Source organism: Elaeis guineensis, chromosome 10 (assembly GCF_000442705.2).
Source record: "Elaeis guineensis isolate ETL-2024a chromosome 10, EG11, whole genome shotgun sequence".
NCBI lineage: Eukaryota > Viridiplantae > Streptophyta > Magnoliopsida > Arecales > Arecaceae > Elaeis > Elaeis guineensis.
The window spans coordinates 76,705,868-76,728,790 of record NC_026002.2 but is presented as its reverse complement, the minus strand read 5'-3'; the positions used below and the strand labels follow the sequence as shown (position 1 = coordinate 76,728,790).

The window sequence follows — 22,923 nt, the reverse complement described above, 5'->3', positions numbered from 1 at the left end:
CATATGCTGTCGATGGATATTTTCTCAAAGAAATGCCTAGATAAAATGAAAGAGCTGAAAGTACAGCATAACTCTCAGGCAGAAGCTAGGAGCTGTACCAAGTTTTATCTACCTAGGACACAAAATTCCAAAACATCCTACAGAGGCAGGTAAGTGTGATAAAAACCCAAGTTCCCAGGTCATGAGTTCGAAAGCCAAGCCATCAACACAAGCAGCCAGACCAAGAAGAGCAGGAACCAAATTAGAGCTTCAAGAGGAACTTTCAATAGAAAATACCGGCGAAACAAATCATAAGAGAAAAGCAGACTTTATATAAGACTGAGACAGGATCAGCTGCAACACAGCAATCAGCAACTGTAAAAGGAGATGACATTTGTTAGCCGAATCATGAGGCAATATAAAACCTATCATGGAGAAAATTATAGGCTAAATAAAACCAGAAGGCTTGTCCATAAACAAGTAAAACTGCATTTGAAAATTGTTTATCATGTACTACAAAATCCCATGAGTAATAAAAAACAAAGAGAATTAAGATCTCTAATAAAGTCCTAAACAACTGACAGCGCTCCACAACATGACGTTTGCACAGTCATTCTAACATATGCATCTTTTCTTTACCATCTCTTTACACCCTTAAAAACTTGTACAGGCATTTATCTCCTCTTCAGGGGCATCAGGTATATTGACCATCTGAGCCAAGTCTTGGCATATAAACTATAACCTCAAACTACAGAATGTACAATTCCAGTACAAGCAACATTTTTATTTCAGCCGGCTTGTACCTGCCTACTAAACAGATAGATAAAAGACGGAGCTTACACTAGCCTCAGTTAGCTGTACAACTTTGTTCCTATGCCATCTAAGAGGAATATGGGGACTGCAGTCCAATCCTCCTCTCTGTGGAAGAAAGAAAAAACCGTAGATGGATCAAATTTCAGAGAACGGAGGGCAACTTAGAGGAGGCACTTAAAATAGAAATGCAAAGTGACCAGCTTGTAGAAACACAATCCACTACCACTCTATAAGCAAAACTCATGTAGAAAAGCTGGAATAGCAAGCATACACTCCAGAATATACATGATTAAAGAACTTAGCATACCCATGTAAAATCACATAGGTGGCTTTTCTTTTGACTGCAAAAGGAAACATAGATTTACTGAGTGAAAGGAAAAGTAGAGGGAAATACGCCTTACCCCCAGCTGCAACAAGTTTCTCTACACGAGCAACTATATGCTTTCCGTATGTATATGTTTTCAGTGCATTCAAATGGACCTTTATTCGTGAGAGGATCAGCTCACGTTGCTGATCATCACATGTCTCCAATACTTTCTGTACAACATAGTTAGCAAACTGATCTTTCATCATGGCCTGCCATCCACATGGGGAAAAGGGGGAGCAAATAAGTTAAATGCCTAAATATTTCAATGAATGATATATCTATGTCTGTAATTATCTATGAACAGTTTCACACTAGTAGGATTCTTAGATTACAAGGAACAAAACAACATATGACTAATTTATATAGAATTAATTCTTGATTCTGTTAATTTCAAAGACAATAATTAAACATGATGATGCTCAATGTGTCAATGTCCACTATAAGGTTGACAACTTTCAAGTGAGTTTTGACATAGGAAGCTGGTAGCTTTTGATGTAGGAAGCTGAATCTCTAAGGCAGCAACAAGCCGCAGAGCTAGGGGAAAAGCAGTCTCAGTCACTAAGGCACCAAAAACAATTTACAGTCATACCCACAAATGAATATAGAAAACCTTCACAGAAATCTCCTAACCTTGTGGGCATGCTTGCCAATCATGAGTAATTTTAAGAATGTATATATATTCCATAATTTTTACAAAAGCAGCAAATTTTACCTCCTTAACAACCAAGCCAATCATTTACAACTATTGTTAACAAAGTTCACTAGGATGTCATCGGCCTAAACTGTATAAACTAACAACAGCACTTTATTAAAGCTTTATTCAAATGTCTAAATGCTTCTTCCAATCATTCAAAAATTTCAGATCCATTGATAGGAATAGTGAGAGAGTTCGACCTTGTTTGGCTAAGCTTTTAGAGTGCCAGAAAGCACTTTCTAGCTCTCAGAAAATACTTTGGGGTGATACAGTAATGTTTGATAAAAAATCGAGAAGCTGTTTTAGCTTGGCCAGAAAACTAGAAAGATCTACTTGGGGAAAGCTCTATTCTGAAGCTTTCCCCAAAATTACTTTCTGATTAATGTCGAGAAGCTGTTTTGATTTAAATAAAATTATTTTAATGACAGAAATACCCACTAACAAACCTCATAATTATATCATATTATATTATTATACTATAAATATAATATAATAATAAATTAATATTATAATATATTATAAATATATAATATAATCTATTATAGTAATATTATCTTATTAAAATATAATTTGATACAACAATATTTATTAATAATATAATATTATTATTTTATAATAATATAATATAATCTATTATACTATAATTTATTATTAGATTAGATTATAATCCATCATATTATATTACATTATATATTACATCATAATTATAATAATACTATATTATATATAATACTATTATACAATAAAATAATATCTAGAAATGTAATAATATTTATGTTATAGACATATAATATTATCTATTACAATATTATTATATTATAATAACACAATATAACATAACAATATTTTAATAATAATATATTATATTATATTATATTATAACATTAGATTATAACTAATATATTATATAACATTATAAATTATATTATAATTATAATTATATTATATTATATTCTAATATTATATTATATTATATGATAATAATATTTTAATATATAATATTTTATTATATTATATCATTCTCTATTGTACAATACCGTGCAATGTCTCTTATTGTCATTTTATTATACTAAAAGCACTTTTTTATTTTATTTATCAAATATATGTTCAAGTTCCAAAGCACTTTATAAATGTGGTTACCAAACAGCAAATAACTTTTTGAAAAAAACTCTACTTTTAAAAATTCTGCTTTTCAAAAATCCTATTTTCAAAAGCTCCAAAAACTCTACCGCCAACAGCAATTCCAAATAGGACATATAACTACCTCCATGTTGTTGATAGGTTGTGCCAATCATTTAGTGCACTACAATCAAAGTTGGATTCAGCAAACTATCTTGCATTGGACTCCGTTCAGAATACTTATTCAAAAATCTTAGACTACTCAGACCAGCTAGTCTGTTCACAGTTGCAGATAAGTAACATATTACTATGATACTATCATGTTTTAATCCCACATGTCATGTGATCTATTTTTCTTTGTTTCTGATTTCCTAGGCACTTACAGCATCAACTGCAGTTCATCTGTAACTCCCAAATTCTGAAGTGCTAGACATGTTAATTTCTGCTAACTTTGCTAACTTCTCCCTTTTCTTTTTCAGTTTAGCTACAGCATGGTTTGGCTAAAAGGCATTGTTTACAGACTTCCAACTATATTAATTTTGTAGCAAAGCAAATGTTATAATGAGAATGGCAAAATTGTTCGGTTTTCTAATACCATAGAAGCATTTTGTCCAATTTAAAACATACAAAAATTCACATATTTCACAAAAACAATAATGTAACATACACAAGAGGGAGTTTGGATGAATGCTCATGTCATGCGGCTTGCTACCATGCAATGAAAAAAGACAGCTTATAAAGTTTCTTGCTGGATGGCCAAGGAATATAAGGAAAATTTCTCACTACATCAGAAAATGTACAAAAAGTAAAGCCACTAAAACTGCAGCCACAACATATACTCAATACAGGGCAGACAATGGATCCCATACCTTACTTTTCCAGGAAAGATGGATAATGTTATACATATGTTATAATTATGTCATAACTCATAATAAATGGCACAAACAACAAACCTGGAGAGGCTCATTTTCATCGGTGGAACCAAGCATCTCATTTACCAAGAGTTGACGTTCCTCAGGGCCACCAAAAGTCAAGCACTTCTCAACAACATTGGAAGCAAATTTCTGTTGGCTCATCTGAACTATCTGTCCAGCTAATTTCTTGATAATGGCAGATCGCTCATGAGGTTTTCCATGCTCCAATACATGCTGTTATCGTTCAAGCAACATAGAAGCAAGCAATCCATAATAGCACACATTATAAACCATGAAAATGCCATAACAATGAAGTCTGGTGAACCCTATATACCATGCTATGATGCAGCAGATATCGAGAGAGAGAGAGAGAGAGAGAGAGAGAGAGAGATGAACAGATACAAATAGATACCATGCAGATCCAAAAATGCCACATATTCTAGGCAGAAAAAAATTTCAACAAGCAACAATGAAGCCAAGGCTGTAAACATTATAAGTTTGGCGAGGCAAAGCAGCAGTGTCAAAGAATGCATCACATAAGGAGATTGGATATTTGACCGTGGTCCAATAGAACAGGAGGTAATATCCAGTTTATATGTCAAAGTGCCTTTCTCTTTACATCATATAAGCAAAAAAATTAAAAACAAAACAAAACAAAACAAAAGCATACCCTTTCTGCCTCCTACCAAGCTTGTGGGATCTCTTCAACAAAATGCTGAAGACATAGGATTGGATTGCTTCAGTTCAGTCACTATATCGTACTCTAGACAACAAAACCCCATATTTCAACTGCAGAGAATGGAACTTTGACTACTGGGAGAAATGCATGATCTACAAACCATTGGATGTTTCCAAATACAACCTATTTGATTAGCAAAAAGTGTAGGAGTTCTTGGTCCATATCTGAAGCAGACTTTCAAATAATTGCCTCTTTCAAGAGGTTCATGGCAAATTCTTGAAGAAGGCTCTGATACATAGGATTATGGCAGGATCCAACCTTAAACGGAAGTGTCCATGTTAAGCTCCATACAAGGATATGTCTTTTGTAGCTCAACTCTTAGCATGCAAGAATATTGTTCAAGTGCACTGTATACTTGCATTGTCAATGTTTGCAAATGATGGTAATATTAAAAAAATGTCCTTTTGGTTTGGTTAAATATGACCATCTCAGGCATAGTCAAGAATGGTTGGAATTTCATTATAACTACTGATTTTACAAAAAAACCATACCATGCAAAATTTTAACAGAACAGAATTTAAATCCCAAATGGACATCAGGAACGTTCAGAAAATCTACTGATCATATAACACAAATGTAACGCACTAGCTTGTAACGAGAAGAAGCTAACAGATGAAACAGTGAGAAACTTTGTATCAGAAAACTCCAAAGATACCACACACCTGGACAACATAATTGCCATACTGATCTTGCGCCAACATGCAAACAGAGTTCAAAATTTCATCCATCACAATTTGCTGGGTTTTAGGGTCATCACAGTGCTCTAGTACCCTCTGAGTAAGGAAAGCAAAATGCTGAGTCCATGAAGCGTTCACTAATATACACATTCAAGCATCAATGCACACAAGAAAATTTAAGAAAGATTTTTTGTACCTGTATCACACGGCAACCATATGGATGAGTTGATAAAGTCACAACTTGATCATAGAAGGTTGAGATGATAAACTGAATTGCATCCTGAGGGACACACTCAATACATTTTTGAATAACATGGTTCCCATTTTGATCACGTACACAGCGCATGACATGGCCATCGAGCTCTGTAACCATTTTTGTCTTCTGGTCCAAATCAACAACCTCTATTGCCTGCAGCAATTGTATGTACGTAGAGTTGACATGCGCCATGAGAATTATGTTGAGCCACCAATGTGCATTATAATGTAAATTTATACATTTAATTCGAGTAGGATCAAAAGGAACGTCAGAAAAATATGATAAGTACAATGTATCGGAATACTTAAAGCCTTCTTCTAGTTCAACTTGTCAAAATATAACTTTTGTAAGTTCAGTTGATATTTTTAGAACCTTCCAGAAACATGGTGCACATGAGTACCATCTCCATATAATAACTAATTGCAACATTCTTTAGCAAGAATGGAGCTAAGAGAATGAGGGGAGAAAGACAAGCCGATAAAATAATATCTACTGTAGTTAATATGAGAGTAGCACACCTGAGCAAACAAGGACCTGATGGTGCATTTCCGAAGGCCATTATTTATATACCAAGGTACTTGTAATGATGGAACATATAACATAAGAAATATCTGAACTCTTAGCAAATAATCAAGTACGAAATAGTCATGATATTAATTGTGTGAGTGTTCTGAACATGTTTTACATCTAAGACTGGACTTTGATGTCAGCAGCTGAACATGTTTTACATCTAAGACTGGACTTTGATGTCAGCAGCTGAACACGTTTTATGTCTTACAAACAATTAGAACTTCACACTGAAATCAGCATTCAAATATGCCTTTGTATTCTAAATTCCAAGCATCCTTTTCCTAATGAAATTGATGGCTTGACTATGAATATAATGGAAAAAGATTCCTAACATAGAAAATCTCATATCTGAAGATAGTAATCATACTTTACACATACTCATGAAAAAATCTACTTAGGAGCCTATTTTTAAAGCATCATCCTGATGAATTTTTAACTATAATCAGAGCCTTACATAGCATTAGATCACTCCAATGTCCAGCAGAAAAGTCAACATATACAATATTTCAAGAAAATCTTTTACAATTCACCATATTTATCTTCTCCATCTCCACTCACATGCCTGAGATCCAGATTTCCAGCTTAACCCTGATTGATTGATTGAGTTCATTCACAGTCCACCTTCATAAGTAGCCCATCAGCAAGTACAAGTTCTTCTTAAGTCCCATCTGTGCCCCGCAAGCACACAAGAGTCCAAGAGATGCTCCTTAAAGAACCTTTCTATTTCTGACAGAGCTGTTTCTAATCACTTATTTCAGGTTTCCATGGAATAGATTTATCTTCTTTTAAGGATACTTGCATATTTTTATAGATCCAAAAGATCTGCTTGCTAGGTTCAAAGAGTAGGGCTTAACAGGGTTCAAATTTTTATTTTGATTTTCTGAATGAATGTCCTGTCCAAAAAGTTCCGTACAAGTCATGCTTAACAGATTGTTTTCTAAAAGCAGGTATGCTGAAAATCTGAACAGGTGGACCATGTATAAGTAACAGTTTTCTAAAATATGGAATGACAATAGCTAAAGAAAACTTGAAGAATCTCCATGATAAGCAAGGATTCATGTCCTAGTAGCATGTCCCGTGGGACACCAAAACAGGATACTATCCCATATGTTGGGACATGGCCATCTTGCTAGCATCCCGACATCCCAATCAGGATGTCTTGGAACATCCTCTGCCCCAAGTATTGAGATGTGGCCAGACAGCGGCGCATCCCGTTCCATGGAAAAACCGGAATAGTCCCATCCCATGAGATTTAAAACCTTGATGACAAGAACTACATGAAGCCATCTGCTGACTTGGCAGGTTATCAAGGGGCAGACTTTTCATGATGAGGAATTTTCAAGTTGTATGCTAGGCAGCATTGCTCTATTTACATTATTTCTGATCGAGAATACTAAAAGCAGCACCAAAAATTGGCAATAATCAACAATTACTTAAAAACCAAGTATTCAAGTTTGTTTTCAAATGAATTCGATAATTTCCTTACAATTTTGGTTGGTCTAATCTGACATAATCATTACAAAAGAGTACTCGACCATAGTTTGGTCCAAAGTATGCCGTACCATACTATACAGATGATAAGGGGCATACCATACCAGGATGCGGTATGGAGGGTGCACTGATATTCAGCATGCTGAATCAGCCCCCATACTAGACATACCGACACATTAACAAGATGGCAGCAGTATGGAGCCCAGTACTACGATGGCGTATCTTGGTTTGGTCCCTTTCAACAGCTAAAGTAGCACATATACTTTGAGACTGCCTTTCTTTAAAATATTGGCACCCTTGATCGGTTGGTCTTGGCCAATGCAAGAATTGTGATGGATTCTTTTAAGCATGCATAAACAAACTTCAAATAGTTGCAAAGAGTACATCCTACAGCCTTTTTTGCACATATGTAATTACTTTTTACACTATCATATTTCATAACAATGCCAATTCTCAGTAGTTTTACGAACTCTAGGGCCCAAATCTTCTACTGGTTTTGTTAATTTATCCTCCCAAATTGAATGAGCATGGTTATTTTAATCAAGGGGCAGAGAACTTACAGGGACATGGAAAAGTTTCTTTTACCAGCTCAGTATAGTTGGTGCGATTAACTTCTTCAAGCGTTGCAACAATGCGCTTTCCATGAGAACAATGGTTTGTCTGCTTATTGACAGGGAACACTAAAATTCTCGATGATTCTCATGAAAGCATCCTAACGGGTGCTCTAATCTTCTTCCTGACAAATGACTAGAAGTTGACTTGATCTGAGATTATTTGGAATGACATCAAAGGTGTACAGCTGAAGGAGGAGAATTGGTCCCATGATCGGGCAACTCTGATTGCAAAGATCATTTTCAGTCATTCTCCTACTGCAATAGCCAGGATAATTGTTGGCATAAATCTTAACTGTTTACATTCTGTTGACAACAGCAGGTAAAATAAAAGTGTCTCAATTGCACCAATCCACTTGGAAGGGAGGGGTAACAACAGAGAGGACATGTGAGCAATCTGATCTAGGCATTGTAAGGTTCCAGGTTATGGCTGGAAAGTTAAATGAAGAAGCAATTTTATTAAATGCCTTATGGTGGCTTTTACAGATAAACAGTCCTATGACTCCTATCAGATTGCGGATGCATATTCATTCCATTTAGAACAGTAATTTCAGTGAGACAACTGCTGGAAGTGGTTCTGAACAGTGAACACAAGAAATCAGGAGGAGAAACAAGCTATAAGAATAAGCAGGTTGAAACATGAAAGCACAAAAGCGGAAAGCAATTTACTTTTGATTTTTGTTATTTCACCATTTCGGAGGTGAGGAAGTATGAAGGGTTAAAAGAAAAGATAATAACGAGTGTGAACAAGGAATTATCTCTCTCTCTCTCACTCGTTCAAAGATGAGGTCAGTCACAACAAGGTGGTGTTCATAGGAGAAAAGGTCATACAGTTAGCATCTGTTTAAAGAGCTTATCTAGGACATACGTTCATTTGGCAGCAATGTGAAGTATGTGAACCAAATAAACAAACAGCTATCAGTACCACTTATATGAACAAAAGTAAATTCTCCCAAACTTCAACTTGATTATCAGAGTAGCAAAGAGCAAGACACTTATGGCACAACCAAAAAAACCAACCAGAGTAAACAGGATCATGTTCGTAAAAAGAGAGCTGATATAAAATTACTGCATATTCACTGATGATATCTACTGAGTTAAAGATACCTTCTGGATTACTCGACAGCCATACATTTGAAGGCTGAGAGCCAACACATGCCCATTAAGCTGGATGGCCAATTCCCTTCTCTGGGCTGCACTCCCATGCTCAAAAAACTAAAATAAAGGCAAATTATAAGCTATTCCTGAAAAATCACCTCAAGGGTAACAAAAATCTAGCAGTAAAGAATCTAACTGCACAGGGAACCCAAGCACGGGGGGAGGTGGGGGTGCTACCTTTTGGACCACATAATTTCCAAACACATCAGTCATCAATGAAAGTGCATGAGGCATTATTTCTTCAAAAACCATGTTTTTCTCTTCTGTTGTTGCTGTTTCAAGTTTCTGTTGTATGAAACGGCTTCCATACTGGTCAGCACTGGACACAACAAATAAAGCTGTTTAGTTATAGAAAATACATTGATGAGTTACTATTATAGAAGATATAGAAGCAGAATTGTTGAATCCAGATCATAGGATAGCAACTGAAGCAGTAGATGGTAAACATCAATTTGCATTCAGGATCATATGATAACAGCCAATAAACTGACTCCATCAGGATATATCAGTGATCCAGCTCTGGGTTGCCCAAATAACAAAATGGCATGCATGTTTACATGTAAATTTGTATATAAACCATTTGCCTTCTAAGATACATATGTACCACATTTCAGTGTAAAGCAAGTATAACATCCAAGCTATATGATTCTGAAACATCATGAGAAAAAAAAAAAACATGGTGTTGTCTACTAAGTATCAATGATGACATCATCTAAAATGACAAAGAGAACAATATCAAAATGCCAATATCTGGATGCAAGTTCGGAATACCTGAACTCAACCACATGGCCAGCAATTTCAGCAAGCTCAAAACATCTAGCCTTGTTGCTCTTGAACTCGTCCAGAAGTGAGGACAGAAATTTTTCATCCATGTTGCCAGTTGGGTCACAATGCCATGAGCTCATGACACTTCCTGTTAAATTTCTCAAGCCAGAAGCAAATTGCATGTGGCGTTCACCGTGCCTAAGAGGACTGCCAGGTCCAACTGGAGAAATAATAGGACTTGCTAAAGGGTTTCCTGGATATGACATGCCAAGGCCAAAAGCAGGATTTCCATAGAAACCTTGAGCTCCAGATTTATCCAGAAGTGGCATCCCATACTGTTTCTGCGGTTGAAGCAATGCCCCTGCATAAGCTTTCTGGAATCCAAGTAAATCCATATATGAATTGCCAACAAAACCTGTTTCCACAGAAGGATTGTTACGGCTTGCTGCAACTTGCGCTGTATACTCAGCTGCCTTCAAATATTGAACATAAAGCGGGTCAGCAATGGGTGACTGAAGAGTTGCTGCTGTCTGATTACCAATTCGACCAAGATTCTGCAAGTCTGTATGACTAGTTAAATGTGGTGGTGCAAATATCCCACCTCCTAAGGCCCTGGAATCCGTACCAAGAGATACAGGTGCAGAAGTAGCAACAGCATTTTCAAACAAGGAAGGCAAATTTCCTGTGCCAATTTGATTTACTGTCATTGATGGTAGCACAGGATTGGCAGAGAACCCACTCAATCCATAACTTGCAAATGCTGTATCCACACAATCAAGATTCTGAGATTGTGTGGGTGAACCACCAGTGAGTCTATGTGGTTCAGCAGATGCATTTGTCCTTGGAACCGAACTCCTCAGGTCAATTTGACCTGCACAGCTCCTGGCTGAATCAGCATATGACTTAGAAGACTGTGGAATAGAGGATATATGTAAATATTCTGGATCAGAATTTTTCAGGAAAGTATGTTGCTTAATATGGTTTTGGCCGCTTTGTGAATCAAAGAGAAAACTCTGGTGATTGTCAGTTCCTTTTTGAAGCTTCAACTGGGAAATATTGCCATTGTCTATTGCAGCAGCAGATGACAAGCTAATGCCTGATAAAGCAGCTATAAGATCATCAGAATCAGCTATACCAGAGGAGACACCGTTAAAGGAAGATGAGCCATTGCTATGTTTCTTATCATTGACACTAAGCCTAACACCCACTGGTGGAAGGCAAGGACTGCGAGCCCTTGCCACCGCATGAGGATCAGGAGTGGTGCTTCTTGCCAGGGATGAACCTGAAACAGAAGCAGAGTTATGAGATGTCAATGCACCAATATTCTGAAGTCCAGGGACCCTCTGGGCATATCCACCAGATTGTTGCCCATCTAAATATGCAATTTCTTTATGTAGAGCAAGATGGGAATCAGCAGCACCTAACGGTTCAAGACCATCAATAAGTGCTGGATGAGATGAATGGCCTGACATGGAAGTCCCACTGCTAATGTCATCCTGTAATATATGACAGACAAATCTCATCAAGGCTTTGCAGCATATTACCAAACCAAATTTAATTATCTGTTAGTTAAAACTGGGCATGGAACTTTAAACAATTCTAAGATCTTATATGTGCGAGATGAATGAGCACTTCTTAATGCTTTTAACTTGATAAAATTAAGGCAACTGACAGAGTAGACACAATGCATGGGTATGAGAAAGCAGAATGGATGCTAGCAAGCTAATGTCTTAGAATTTATCTTTTTCATCATCATCCATATGCAATCCTACATAGGCAAAATGATGAACAAATAATACACTTATATTAAATGCAAGTGCTGGGCAAACAACAATGGCTGTGGGTGATTGTGTATGATTGAGAAGAAAACAATTCAAATCTATGCATTGCAGAAGTTAAATCATTGCATTCAACAGCCTTAATCATATCTGATACCGTATCATTTGAAAGTTCAGGTTAAGAAAATAAGAAAGAAAGAGCTTTTTTCTAACATAATATCATGAAACTAGATAGGATTCACAACTGAAGTCATGACTACCACAGACAGCATAGCTGTCCTAAAGCTCTAAGTTATGGTAATGGTGCTTTCAGAAATTCTAAGCTTAGGTTACATATTTCCGTAGACTAAATCATGTTCAATTTAAAGTTATATGTATTCATCATTACCCCATGTATTGTTCTCTTGTTAATTCCCACTCCATTGGTTAACTTAAAATTAGCAATATTGGCAAGAGCAGAGAACCATACCGATTTTTTTCTTTCTTAGCCATCATTCTACATCAATTATTAGGAGGGCATGGATAAATAACCAAAAGCCCAAGCTCTTATATGTAACCTTCAAGGAGATCTAGCAATATCCCATTCCAGGTTTCCTTGTTTTATCTTTCAAACTAAATGAAGGACAGAGTAATTCCTCCAAGCTCACATCCCACAAATCACAAAAGCGATATTTTAGTCACATCTAATTAAATAGGGTATTAAAATTGTGGAATGAACTTCTCCATGAAGAGGATCTGAAAACTGCCCCTTTGTCATGTCATGTAACACTGACTTATATGATTATGGTGGGTAGCCCCTCCAATTGTTCAGTTCACAGCTGGAAGGTTGTAAATGAGCAAGATTTGTCCAGAAAAAGGTTCTCTCCGTTAGATGAAGAATGTTATATATGGATCTGCGTCATAGCAATACAAAGTATAAAAGGGGGTTATATAGAAAGAATACAGATAAGGCATAATGATGAAAATATCAACAAACTAAGAGTTCATAAATTAATTGTGATTAAAGAAGAGAGAACAAATCAAATTGATAGAGAGAAAGACAAGACAAATAGAGGGTGAGCCTTGGTGCAACAGTAAGGTTCCTCCACTATGATCGGAAGTCATTAAGTTCGATACATGGAAATAGCCTTTTCACACACAGGGGTAAAGCTATATACATCTGACCCTGTCATAACCCCACACTGACAAGAGCCTCATATGCTGGGCCATCCTTTTATCAGCATGACAAATAACAACAAAAGTGGACAAATTATCCAAATTTCAAAATATTAGAAATTTCATCTAACTTGGTTGGTGATGATGGATATAATAGGCAAACTATGAAACAAAGGCCTAGCCAGCTTTAGAAGTATTAGACTATAAACAAAGGAACATGAAAGGAGAAACAGCAATTGCATAGCTGGCACTGCATAAAATGAGCAAGCTAGTAGAAACGGCCAGACAGAACTGAGGGAATTGAAGCAATAAATGCACAGAATATAAAAGGCAAAAAAGTATATAGTGCAATATGAAGCTTAAAGATGAACAAGTAACTGCACAAACTAGTGAGACATGCAAACGAGAAGCTCTATGTATAATAAAGCATCTTATTAAATAGAACTCAGCATACTTTCAATCGTATAGAGAGCATTTCTAATATAAGGCAAAGCTTTTTGTTTAATTGATTCTACATAAATTCCAAGTGGAGCAAGGATAACATTCTCTGTAAGAAAAGAACCAAGTATATGCTCAGTTTCAAGATTGTACAATTATTTTGGTAACTTTTGGATGTATGGAGCAGTGCACCTTTCTTATTGACCTAGCACATGGTCAAAGAAATGAATATCAATAAAAAACATGATGATTCAGCCAGTACAAAGTTGGTAATAGATTTGCTGGAGGCAAAAAAATTCCAAGCTGCAACAGCCAGCAGGTGTCAGGTTGGTGTAACTGAATAGAGGAGGTTTTATCCACAGATAACTTAATGAACAAGGCTGAACAAGGAATTTTCATTTGGAGAAATTTTTTAAGAAATAATATAACTCCAACAAATCTTCAAAACGAGTACACAGAAGAAAGTAAATTGCGTACAACTAAATCAGCAAGGAAAGATTTTACATAGTTCCTCCATGCGTATACAAATTTACATAAAACTCACTGGAATAAGCCTAAATTAAACTTATACAGCTTCCTTCAAAGCATTTTTTTTGTTATCAATCTTCTCCTTCTACCATTTATTATCTTGCATACACAACCATTTACTTAAGGTCAACTGGAACAAGATGTCCCACAGCTTCCACACCAACAAACCGTCTAAATCATCAGAAAAGATGCCCTATCTGAGAACAAGATACAACATCCAAAGATGGATAGGTTTCTTTTTTAATTTTCTCCTGTCAAGCCTCCACATTTTCATTCCATGAATGTAATTTCCTACCCCCTACAACTTCAATTGTTTTCTCACATTTTGAACCCTGCAAGTTATAAGGCTGAAATTGCAATGATTTGGTCATCCATGTTGTAGTGTCTGACAAGCATGTCTAAAACATGACCATATTGTGAAGCAGCACTAAAGCACTTCTAGGATCCCATATTTACTAACTATATAAACAAGGTTTTGAGTGCCAACAATGCTAACAAGGTCTTCAATCTCAATATTGGACCATGTACCTCTTATGGGTTGGGTTGGGTGTGGTCGGTATGGTACACTCCTGTACCAACACAAGGTATGCTGCTGGAGGCAAGACAGCAGCTATACTATATGTTGATACAGTTCAGTATCAAGCTCCCATATCATACAAATACCTTATGTGGTCAATGGTATGCAATATCAGCCAATACAAGTCGGCACAAAAAAGCTTGCATACCATCCATGCCGTGCCATGCCAACAAAGTTTTGGCATTGGGCACACAGATACCAAGATCCACCCATGCTAGCCCACATCAATTGGTAACAGTTCAGCATGAGACAATTCAGCTATACCACACTTAACATGTCAACATGGAACACCAACAGCCAATGCTAATAGTGGCCACAATGCCCATTGGCATCGGCAACTGAATTCATACATATTCATGTATGAAGGTATCTACCCCCCATGTAGTTGTTGCTAGATTTTAGGAATTTGTAATGTCAGACACTTTTATCCATGTCACCATGTAGCTCATGCTGGTCTAGACCTTATCATAGCTAAACCATGAGATTCTCCAAATCCATAATTTTGTTGATGATTAATGTGAAAATACAATACTGTAACCAATGCAGCTCATTCTTTCTCCTTCGGCGCAAAAGTTGCAAACATCATCTAAGAACAAATTGATAAACTTTCCTTATCCTATAGTTCCTAATTGGAATTTCTCAAAATTTGGGTTCATTTGATTGTTATGTGTTGATTGCCCATTTTACTTCACAAGTCCAATTATACAAACTATGTGTCTTCTTAATATGGTTCTCATAGTAATCTCTTTATTCCTCATGTCATTATCCTTGCTGTTTCTGCAGTCAACTGTCACCTTGATGTCATTTTTTCCCGCTTTTTCATATCAGACATAATAACATGCTTCCAAGGGGGAAAAAAAATCTAACAGTACTAAGTTCTCGACAATGTTGTTTTAATGTAATTCTAAATAAAATGATAAATCTTCATCTAGAGCAGGCCCAAAATTAAAATCCCTACTTCTCCTTTCAAATCCTATGAGTATCATGATCTTTACATTCAAATATGATTCCAATGAACATGACAGATCAGTAATATGAGCAGCAGGTTGCAGCTGCTTATGGCAAATTATGTAACCTCTTTGATACAGGGTATGGTATTTATTTCAATTTGTTGGCATAGAATTTAAAAGTAAAGGTGGAAAGTTAAAATGAAGTAAATGCTCTTGATCACCAACTCCAAGCGCACACAAACAAGAGCTAATGAATATACAATTACTTCCATAAAGGCTGTTATCTGTAAACAAACCAAAAAGGTTTCCTGCACTTTTTCTATGACCATGTCCTTCAAAACCCAGATTATCACTACCACTCTTTGATCAATCTTATAATTATACTTAGGCTTCTAAGGCTAGATAACTTATACTGTGGCTCATGCAATACGCATACTAGGCCATATCATATTGGCTCATGCCCATGAGGGTTAATAAACACTAGATTCAACCTCTTCTCTTACTCTTGCCTCTTGTTCATGCACACAACCGAACAAGATTTTAAGTACCAAACCATGACAGTCAATATTAAATGTACCACATCCGACCAATGGCAAACCAGCATGCAGTATAATCCAAATGTTGGTATAGGTATTGGTACCAGTAAAAACTATTCAATCAAACTTTTTCAGCCCCTCTTATGTATTTTACGTATAAAAATCCTACTATAGTGGCTTTGCTTACTTGTCTTTCCTAGTTCCATCAGAGATCGAAAACATTTGCATGGGTACATACATGTCAAATTTACATACTTTGATATCTGAAAAATTATAAAACCATAAAGCTTTAAAGACAAAAATAAGTACCAAAATCTCTTTACACTTTTGCCATTAAAGGTAAAATGGAGTTATCAATTTACCAAGCTCCTTGATTCTCTTGGTGGTTGTACCAGTGACCTGGATTAAAATCCCATTTTCACTGGATTAACTGCCTATGGGTCTTGAGCTGTGTGAGGTCACTTTGGAGCCCCACCATACAGCCCATGCATGTGTGGAGGCTACCTAGATCCTATGTGCAGGGACTAGGGGATTGCATATGCATATGGGCCACATATGCAGCTTCTTGAAATAGTGATTAGTGATGCGATAAATAATTATTTCAAACTAAAGTCTGAGCAATGCTATTTGGTATTAATAAACAAATTAGAAAATTTTAATGTTATCCATTATAAAATTTATAATGGTGCAGCTATGATCATTTTACAAAAATCTCAAACGTATAATGATCACAAAATCTTTGAAATGTTGGAGATTCATAGATGCTCTGAAGCTATTATCACTTCTTGTAAGTCATGTTTGATAGCAAGTCTTGACTAAATCAAACTTACCACTGTGTTGAGTCTCACCCTCAACCTACCGCTAAGATAATCACCCTCCTCAGTCTTTTTTCTTCAACTCCACGACTTCAATATACCATGAACTTTTGTGCTATTTTGATTGATGAGATAAACATAACTTAAGCATACACAATCAATGCAAACAATTAAACACAACTTCAAATATATATTCTAGTTTGAAAGTTTATACCCATGCATAGAACAACATAATAAAAAGAAGAACATATATCATTTGTTTCTTAGTTCAAGTGCTAGAGATTACTAAGCTTCCTCGATGGTCCATCATGCTGGAGGAAGGACTGTGGCTCTAGGATTTTGAGCAAATGACCTTTTGGCAGTCACTTATTGATGCTTAAAACTTACATCAACTTTAATAAAATATTTTTTCCCCTTGATCCATGTATCTTACTTCCCTATTAGCATACGTGAATCATCTATAAAACAAAATTACAACAAGATATTCACATGTATGCAATCACATAAGCCCATAAGCACACACAAAGATATGTACATACATATTTGTATGTACATATATTCATACGATTCAATATATGCACATATATGCATGCACAAACATTGAATACAAACTCACATATATGCCACCATATGAATGCATATATGTGTAATTATATACAGGTGTGCATATATTCATGTGTGCATATATCAATGTTTGTATTGTTGTGTACATGATTTGATGCCCCAAGCAAGGCTTGCTTGCACATAGTGAGGCCCATATGTCACCTAGGCAACCATCCTAACACCAAAATAGCCACCCATAGAAACAATGATTCATTAGTTAATGGGACTTTTGACATAAAGCCCTTCATCCAAAAAGACCGAATACATTTCCTCCTTTTCAGCAAAGGAAAAAAAAAAGTAAAAATGCTGTGATAATTAGAATTGTAGCTTAACAATATAAAACAAGTCAAATAAAGCATGAAATTGATCTCAAATTATGCAAAAGCAGTAATACAGATGGCATTGTCATGATACATAGCTGAATAAGGAAGAAGAACACATCAACAAGCCAAAAAATAAGGATGGAATGGGATGCTTGTTTTTTGGACAGTCAGATACAACAAAACAAGAACAAAAGAGGCACACTGAGAGCCCACAAATGGACAGAATAATAAAATATGGCATCAATGCCAGAATAAAAGAACATCTAGCTGAAAAACCAAATCATCGTGGTTCAAACAAACATGCAATAAGACAAAATGCTAAAATTGATTTCATAACATTATATCGGCCAGACTGGAAAAAACAATCAAGCACAAGCAGCAGGTGATAGCTACAAAAGACAAATCCTGAAATAAAGATGGAGGAAATTTTATACAACCCAGGGTCAAAAAATATATATAATAGACAATTTATATAAAAGGGATATTTATATTATGTGAAAGTTAAATTAAAAAGGCAAGAAGGTGTTCCATTGAAATGAAAGCCACGCACTGGTCATTTAGATGCATAGTTGGGATGTAATATCCATATTTGGCATTATCAAATGCAGATAGAAAACAGATGAGTATTCATATTGATGTATGCACATAAGGACATGGCCTGGATAGAAGTGGGCTTGAAAGAAGCCGCAAAGAGAAGAGCTTTAACCAAATGGTAAAATGCCATGTCAGAATAGGTTGATGCATGCATGTAAGTATGAAAAAAATAACTGGATTAATATTATGATTTTATTCTATACTCAAATAGCAAATCAAATATGGATGGCTTTGTGCATCTGATTTCAGCTCAGAAATATAACCTACATCCTTATTTGGTACCTAAGATACCGATAATAGATTTTGATCCCATATTTCTAGCTCATCTACATTCATCTGACCAGTGTAAAAATTTGTTTGATTGGTCCATGATGCTTCAACTCTCAAACCAACCAATTCCGATCTCCAAAGGCTACAAAGGTCAAGGAGTCAAATGCTGACATGCAGTCTTTGATTGACTTCAGCACTCCTGTCAGAGAAAACAACACATAGAATCCTTTTGTTTTAGCTAATTTCCACATTTCCTTTTTCTTATTTAATGTGGATCCAGCATTGATGCATCAAAAGGTTATAGGAACCTTCAATGTTGGCAACATTGATGATTCAGACCTTTATAGGATTTTGAAATTTCTACAGAATCCACAATAAGTGTTGTTGGTATTACAATTCAATTCACATGACTTCCTTTTAAACTTGTATACTTCTGAAAAAATGAGTTTTATTTTACTTCTGAAAAAATGAGTTTTATTTCTGTTTCATTCTACAGAACCATAAATTAGTTCTCACCCTCGAATCAAGATAATTTTAGCATGGACTTTTCATTTGGAGTCTAGACTATCATCAAGATAAGACAACTGCAAAAGGGTTGACAGTATAAGGAAAGTGCTTTACTGATAACAAATAATAGAAGAAAGGGTGAAGTCATTCACATTAATACCCAACATAAGATTCTCAAAATCCGGACATATATATTTAGGATTTGCCATCTGCTTCAACGTTTGGAATTCATATCAAGACATATTTTTACCATATATAATACAAAGGACCAACATTACTGGATGTTTGCATGGGAAAGCATCTCAGTTTGAAGCGGGTGAGACTTGTTTCACTTCCCTTCTAAAAACACTAAACTTTTAGTAGTTAAAACTCCACTGTATTTACCCTCCAAATAAATTCTAAGAAAGGCAAAGGTGATAACGACATAGTCTAAAATGAAGTGTAAATTTATCAATGAAGTGTAAATTTATCACTCTGCTCCAAACAACGATAATTGACAGAATCATGGCAGTCCATGAATTGATTCTTCTACTGGAATAAATCATGTCCGTTGCAAGTGCCCACTGCTAGTAGAGGAAAACAATAATATTAGTATATATTAATAAGTGCACCTTTGGTGAAATAAGAGACTGTGTCAAACTTCCTATAGTTCACCTTACCATACCTTATCTCCAGACTCTTAAAAGCTAAATAAATCCAACAAAAAAATTCTATACACAAGACAAATGTATTCATATTGTCATTCTTATTGTTGATGTCTCAAGTTACACCATACCACAAGTGATTCAGCTACTCTTCTTAATCTACAATATTTCCATCTCTAATCACTGCAATCAGTCTGCATAAACCCGTTAAAATACTTTGAGCACCATCATTTAGTTTCCAAAATGACCGGAGAGTATTAGTACTTATTTTTCTTAATGTTAGACAACTTATGTGAAATACCTTTTTCAATCCAGCTTTTGTATTTTTTTCCCCAAACAACATTCATAATTCAAATATGCCCCCACATTGGGTCCTTCTCATCATATACTTATAAATGACTTGCTTGACTAACAATTTACAAATGAATGAGATGGCAAGAAACATAATGTCCTCCATAATTAGAGGGGAAAAATGATACATGTAATGGCATGTACAAGTAAAATCACATAATTAGATTGGAAAAAAGAATCCCGCAGCAAACAAAGCTCACAAAGTACCGTAATGTCCCTGGCTACAAAATAGAAAAACCAGGTAAGCGCACTCCTCATGGATGTTGCTCACGGGAAATATTATACAAAGTAAAGGTTCCAACATGAAAAACATGAAAATATTAAATTTGTACACTGGAAATAATCAACTAAAGTCAAATTGCAATTGAACGTTCATACTACAAGGAAACAGAACGAATATTTTGTACCACTGGAAATCACCTGAAGCATATCAGCAAAGCTCTTCTGTCGGCCAAGCGACAACCCAATCAGTCCGTCTCCTTCTCGGTTCAGCCATTCGCCAGAAGTAGGCACCGTTCTCGGGTCCCCTTTGCACTCCCCCTGCGAACTGAAGCCAGGCTGCTGCGAGAAGAGCGAGCTGCCACTCCCTTCCTCTTCTCTGTTAGGTCTCCTCCTATCCCCAGTCCCTCCCAGAACGGAGCTCCCGGCCTTAAGCCTCTGAGTGGACCTCCAGTCCTCCTTGGATAGAACCGGAGGTGGGAGACGGGGGTTCAGATTAACATGAGAGTAGTAGTAGGAGGGGTAAGCCGGATGAGTCCGGAGCTCATCCTCGGATAATAACCCATTCCCATTACTTCCCTGGGCGAAATCCGGCATGCCGGCGGCGGCTTCCCGGGCAAAGAGCCCTCCGACAGCGGTGAGTGATCCCTCGACGGTGGGGGGAGCAGAGCCGCTCCGGTAAAGATTCAGCTCCCGCTCTCGATCGCTCGCCTCCTGCCTCCTCTGCTCTCGGAGGAGCAACCCCAGCTCCTTCTCCAACTCCTCCCCACCAAATCCTTCCCCTCGGCTCCCGATCATGGACCGAACCCCCATCTCCGAAAGCATCGACAGGGAGATCTCAGTGACCGTTCCAGTACCAAAAAAGGAGAAGGAGATAAAACTAAACTTCAAAATCACCAAAATGAAACGAAAAAATGACAGCAAGATATCGAAAGATGGCAACTTGAACAGCTCCAAGACTAAAAAACCCGAAACCCACTATGTTTTAGCTAAAAAGTTCGGATCTTTCACCATTAAAACAAGAATTTACACCATTTTCCGATCGGAAACCCGAAATCCCTGACTCGATGACCGATCGCCACTCCGGAGGCGTCCGGGGCGCCGAGGCGAAATTTTCTTGGGCGTCCGAGAGATCGGATAGAAAAGGCGCGATCTTTCTACGCCCAAGCTCGAGGCGATCGGCGATCGGCCATCGATTCCGCCATTGAATCTCCGCTCGATTCTCCAAGCCCTTGGAACGAGGAGACGTGAGAAGAGAAGCGAGTAGCAGCACTGCGAGAGAGAGAAGAAGAGTGAGGTAAGGGACGCGTGATAAACACGAGGATTCGGACGATCTCGATCGTCTGATCATGGAACCAACGGTCAAGATCGGTCCAGGCATGGGATTTCGTTATGCCCAAGAACTCTAGGGTTTTATTGCAAGGGTAATATGCTCGGATATTGCCAAACTGAAGACCGATTTTAATATATATATATATATATATATATATATATATATATATATATATATATATGTATATATATTCTTATTTTATTCATGCAACGGATTAACTAAATTTATTTTTGGAATTCTTTAATCCTTACCTGGTAAGTTTTCTAAATCTCTAATGAACTTAAGTCGGATGGAGTTATCCGGTAATTAAGGTGTCGTTTTCTGGCTCGTGCTCTAATGCCGGTGCCACGTGAGCAGCGCCGGATTCGCGCTTGGCACGTGACGGGCTCTAAGACCGGAACGAGCAAAGGGAATGTACCATTTATGCATCTCCATTAAGAGAACAAATTTCTGATATTTCCGGCTGATAAGTTGCCGATTTTTGTTGTACATCAGAAAGGAGGAAGCAATTCTGTGACTGTTGGATGCATATTCTTCCTCTGAACGGATGATGGTTGCAATATGAACCCACCAAGCTATATGCCGAAGCAAATTCAACCATTAAATTTGTTGCTGCCAAATCTCACACCAAGGTCAGGGATGATCTACTTGGCAGAAAATGAAAAAACTGGTCTTTGGTCGGAATTAGGGCATTGAAGTGGAGAACTTCAGAAGCGGGAACAAGGCCTACAAAAAATCTTGATCCGAGTATTTTTCAGTGAAGATCCTCCAACACTCAAATTAGTAGGGAGAATTAGAATAGAAAGAGGGAGAGAGATCTTTTGAGAGCTTATCTTGAAATCTCCGCTCTCCTCTATTTATAGAGAGAGAATTACCGTCTATTTGATATAAAGGATGGATGGAGGAAAGGATGGATAAAAAAGATAGATGAAAAATCTATCCATCCTCTCATATATTTGATAAAATATGAAAAAATGGATAGAAATGATTTCCTCCTCTATTTGGTACAGAAGGAATGAGAAGAAGAATGAATGATATTTTAATAGCATTTTACTAACCTACCATTTGATAAAAATATTATTATTATTATTTTATAACACTTATTTATACTAAATAAATAAATAATATATAAACTTATAATCTTTATAA

General features: G+C 36.6%; 1 protein-coding gene across 3 annotated transcripts; it reads right to left on the bottom strand.

Annotated features, from left to right (window-relative positions):
- Positions 1–62: 62 nt before the first annotated feature.
- LOC105033466 (pumilio homolog 2) lies at positions 63–21,735 on the bottom strand. 3 transcript variants are annotated; one of them, XM_029261337.2, is made up of 10 exons: positions 20,643–21,735; positions 11,574–11,649; positions 10,160–11,435; positions 9,566–9,707; positions 9,338–9,445; positions 5,499–5,711; positions 5,288–5,398; positions 3,926–4,120; positions 1,194–1,368; positions 69–354 (listed from the first exon to the last, which is right to left on the bottom strand). In XM_029261337.2, exons 1-10 carry the CDS (start codon positions 21,264–21,266, stop codon positions 263–265), a joined length of 3,012 nt encoding a protein of 1,003 aa, XP_029117170.1. In that variant the 5' UTR covers positions 21,267–21,735; the 3' UTR covers positions 69–262. The 3 variants fall into 3 exon arrangements, with proteins under 3 accessions (XP_029117169.1, XP_029117170.1, XP_010906595.1); XM_029261336.2 differs by having other exon boundaries at positions 63–354; positions 10,160–11,649; XM_010908293.4 differs by lacking the exon at positions 69–354 and adding an exon at positions 446–897 and having other exon boundaries at positions 10,160–11,649.
- Between the last annotated feature and the right edge of the window lie 1,188 nt (positions 21,736–22,923).

Excerpts from the sequence above, each read along its gene's own strand:
- LOC105033466 (XM_029261336.2), bottom strand. The coding sequence starts at position 21,266 with ATGCTTTCGGAGATGGGGGTTCGGTCCATGATCGGGAGCCGAGGGGAA. Across the intron at positions 5,399-5,498 it reads ATGGTTGCCGTGTGATACAG|AGGGTACTAGAGCACTGTGA; the intron begins GTACAAAAAATC and ends TTCCTTACTCAG. Across the intron at positions 355-1,193 it reads GAAACTTGTTGCAGCTGGGG|TTGCTGATTGCTGTGTTGCA; the intron begins GTAAGGCGTATT and ends CTCCTTTTACAG.